Source organism: Macaca fascicularis, chromosome 4 (genome assembly GCF_037993035.2).
Source record: "Macaca fascicularis isolate 582-1 chromosome 4, T2T-MFA8v1.1".
NCBI classification, from domain to species: domain Eukaryota; kingdom Metazoa; phylum Chordata; class Mammalia; order Primates; family Cercopithecidae; genus Macaca; species Macaca fascicularis.
This window is the reverse complement of record NC_088378.1, coordinates 101,697,492-101,701,011: the sequence shown is the minus strand read 5'-3', so window position 1 is coordinate 101,701,011 and position 3,520 is coordinate 101,697,492. Positions and strand designations below refer to the sequence as shown.

Sequence of the window (3,520 nt, the reverse complement as noted above, 5' to 3'; positions counted from 1 at the left end):
CAATGATGAGAACCTTAGAGGATAGGACTGGAAGCTGGAGTCCCTCCTTGCTCAGAACCTGGAATAGATGAGTCTACTCCAGTCCTGCAGTAGAGCATGAATAGCCTGTAATTCACAGATTCAAGAAATAATGCCCGGCCGGGCGCGGTGGCTCAAGCCTGTAATCCCAGCACTTTGGGAGGCTGAGACGGGTGGATCACGAGGTCAGGAGATCGAGACCATCCTGGCTAACATGGTGAAACCCCGTCTCTACTAAAAAATACAAAAACCTAGCTTAACCTGCTTTGTTTTTTCTTTATGGCATTTATAAACTCAACTGATAGTGTTAGCTGCTCATTTTCCTCCTCTCTACTCCTAATATTTAAACTCCAAGGCAGGGATGTTGATTTTTTGTTCTTAAGAGGGGCAATATGGTATAGTACATACTGGTTAAGGATAGTGTTGTAAGAAACGGACAGCAGCTAGACTACCTGGGTTTGGGGGTGGGGGAGGTTGCAGTGAGCCGAGATCGCTCCATTGCCTGGGAGATGAGAGCGAAACTCGTCTCCAAAAAAAAAAAAAAAGAAGAAAAGAAAAAAAGAAAACAAAACAAAAACACACACACAAAACCTGCTACACTGACAATGGTCCTGACTTCCCATATTGTTGTTGGAGACATTTGCTTTTCAGCTTATATACAAAATATCAACCTATTATAAGGTTGTTTTCAAGTGAGTCCAGGTCACTTGAGGCAATCATCCCATCTCCCACAGGTTTTTAGTTCAGTGCTGCATCTCAGGACCCTAGCCAAGTGTGCCTTTCGACCCTCCTTTTGTCTTTGGAGGTTTTCAATTAAGGGTTAAGCTCAGGTCCACACCTCAGCTGTGCTTCAGAGATATTTAAAGGTAGTACCTACAATCCAACCATACTGAACTATCAACTTATTTAAAACTTTATTCTTATTTTTTTTTGACTTTTTTTATTATACTTTAAGTTCTAGGGTACATGTGCACAACGTGCAGGTTTGTTACATATGTATACTTGTGCCCTGTTGGTGTGCTGCACCCATCAACTCGTCAGCACCCATCAACTCGTCATTTACATCAGGTATAACTCCCAATGCCATCCCTCCCCCCTCCGCCCTCCCCATAATAGGCCCCGGTGTGTGATGTTCCCCTTCCCGTGTCCAAGTGATCTCATTGTTCAATTTTCACCTATGAGTGAGAACATGCAGTGTTTGGTTTTCTGTTCTTGTGATAGTTTGCTGAGAATGATGGTTTCCAGCTGCATCCATGTCACTACAAAGAACTCTTATTTTTTAAAATGAGAAAAAATGAAAAAAAAAACCACTTTTTTTTTATTGGCAACCATCAAAGAGATATTCATAACAAGACTCAGAGCTAAGGGCAGAGACCCCTAAACAGATCGTTTTCCTTAACTCTTTAGGCTGGAGCAGATTTTAAACCAAGCTGAAGGAATCACTCCAGCTCTGGCCACAACCTAATCTCTGCATCCTGGCCTTCATTGCATTGGCTGGAAGCTGGTTCACTTCATCCAAGGGCCTAGTTCGAGGGCAGTCATGGCTTCCGCAAGTTTGAGCATCCCTGCACCAGAAATAGCAACAACGGCGTGAGTCTGGGGGAAGATAGTAAGCGCCCGGACTGTTCTCCGCCTCTTTCAGGGTTCGTTTCTGGGACTTCTGATCCAGGCGTTCTGGGCCTGACCTGGTAAACCGAACCTACTCGGCCCATTCGAACATTCTCCAAGAAACTGAAGGGGGCAAGGAGACGGTTAAGATAGCTCAGATAACCCTGCCCAGTGGGTCCAGCATCGGCCGCCTCTCATTAGTCTCACCCTTGGGTCTCCAAGACCGACGGCCGGCACTCTGGGGCCCCCACTCCCAAAGGGGTCTCGGGAAGGCCCAGACGCCAAGGGCATCCCTGGTGAGCAAGAGAGAGGAGAAAGAGGAGAACGCTGAAGGAGAGGCGCGAAGCGGCCCTCGCGAGCCTGTGTTCCGCGTACCCAGTCCCCGGGCCTCTCACCTCGCTCCTGGCGCTGGCGGTGCCACTCAGCCATGGACTGGAGCATCCACTTGGTCCGGAGCTTGTACAAATAGGAACCGTAAACCACGACCTCGGTGAGGTCTGAAGACTCCAGAGCCTTCAGCTCGAGCATGGCCTTGCTCACTTGCTCGATGTAAGGGATTCGAGATCCGTCCGGGCCTGTTGGGGGAAAGAGGTGAGAGCCCCGGGCCGGCGGAGACTCCCGAGCCGGGGCAGCCCGCCAGTACTGGGCACACTCACCAAACATGGCTTTCAGCAGCCGCGTCTGGACCTGGAACACCTCTGGATCTTTCAGGTCTTCGGGAACTTTCACCCACGGCGGGATATTTCTACGTGCCGGGAGAGTTCCCATCTTATGACCCTCAGAACCAAAACCACGCTCCAGCGCACGCCAGGCCTTCCCACGCGGGCCGAGCCTCAGGGCTGGTAAAGCCTCGCACCTGGTGGCCCCGCCCCCGGCCCGGCCCCGCCCCCCGATCCGAGCCAGGACTCAGGCCAGGACCCTGGGTCCGCGCCCGGCCGCCCTGGCTGCGGTCCAGCGGGTTGCCATCTCCTCCGCTTCCCGCGACTTCGGGAGAGCCTCACCCGGGCCCAGCTGTCTCCAAGTTAACTAGGGTTTCCACCTGCATTGACCTGTGTCTTTCGCACCAGAATCCCATGGGCTTGGGAATGGCTGGGGGCAGGGCGCTCTTGACCCTTCCCCTAGGGAACAACCGGTGGGACCTGAACTTCGGAAAGCGGGCGTTCCGGCTTGATGGTGCGAGGACCACCCAGTAGCTGCCGAATGGAGTTCCTGCCTCACACGTTCCAAAGAAGGGTCCGTATCCCCTCGGCCGTAAGGAGCAGGACCCGCGGCTCCACTTTGCTGGCGACCCGGAGAACGTCCCTGGAGCTCTGGAGGAACTCTTGCCATTGAACAAAAGAGAAACCCGAAATTCGGAAATTGATTGTCTTACCTGAAGGGATTAGCGTTCCTCCAAGCCCCTGGCTCTAGAGCCTTTGAACCTACCCGGATTTCAAAGCTCGCCTGGGCCCTGCCTGCGCACTCCGGCCAAAACCGGTCCAGGCTTCTGGCTCGTCTGTAAATAAATTTGGTTTATTCGTTTTTTAAACATAGTGTTTGGAGCGATGCACTGGATTCACTCGATGAGAGTGTGATTTCACTGTTTTATGGCTTTACAGATGGTGATTAAGCTGGCATTTCCAGTCCTAGTAACACCTAATACCCCCTCAGCTGTACATTATTTACGGTTTCTTAAGGCAGACCTCTTCACACACACACACAAACTATGGGTTCTTTTGCAATCACCAGTATAGTTAATTTAGAAAATGATCATCAATAGCTAAAACTATCAGATGAAGACTGTTGAGGAACTAGTTAACCCAAGTTAGCATCACCAATAATGGGACAAATGGACTTCTGGTTCAATATCTGAAAACAAAAAGAGGACTGTTTTATTAATTTACTAAAGAGACAC

At 50.5% G+C, this 3,520-nt stretch overlaps 1 protein-coding gene across 3 annotated transcripts; it reads right to left on the bottom strand.

Annotated features, from left to right (window-relative positions):
- Nucleotides 1-986: 986 nt before the first annotated feature.
- DPPA5 (developmental pluripotency associated 5) lies at nucleotides 987-3,209 on the bottom strand. Of its 3 annotated transcripts, XM_045391136.3 has the most exons (5): nucleotides 2,999-3,209; nucleotides 2,283-2,371; nucleotides 2,022-2,201; nucleotides 1,834-1,919; nucleotides 987-1,583 (listed from the first exon to the last, which is right to left on the bottom strand). In XM_045391136.3, the coding sequence occupies exons 2-5, from the start codon at nucleotides 2,287-2,289 to the stop codon at nucleotides 1,557-1,559; spliced, it is 300 nt and encodes a 99-aa protein (XP_045247071.1). In that variant the 5' UTR covers nucleotides 2,290-2,371; nucleotides 2,999-3,209; the 3' UTR covers nucleotides 987-1,556. The 3 variants fall into 3 exon arrangements, with proteins under 3 accessions (XP_045247071.1, XP_045247070.1, XP_005552617.1); XM_045391135.3 differs by lacking the exon at nucleotides 2,999-3,209 and having other exon boundaries at nucleotides 990-1,583; nucleotides 2,283-2,445; XM_005552560.5 differs by lacking the exons at nucleotides 1,834-1,919; nucleotides 2,999-3,209 and having other exon boundaries at nucleotides 1,005-1,583; nucleotides 2,283-2,445.
- Nucleotides 3,210-3,520: the final 311 nt, after the last annotated feature.

Coding starts and splice junctions, on each gene's coding strand:
- DPPA5 (XM_045391135.3), bottom strand. CDS start 2,394: ATGGGAACTCTCCCGGCACGTAGAAATATCCCGCCGTGGGTGAAAGTT. Junction 2,202..2,282: donor GCTGCTGAAAGCCATGTTTG/GTGAGTGTGCCC, acceptor TTCCCCCAACAG/GCCCGGACGGATCTCGAATC. Junction 1,584..1,833: donor TCGGTCTTGGAGACCCAAGG/GTGAGACTAATG, acceptor TTTCTGGTGCAG/GGATGCTCAAACTTGCGGAA.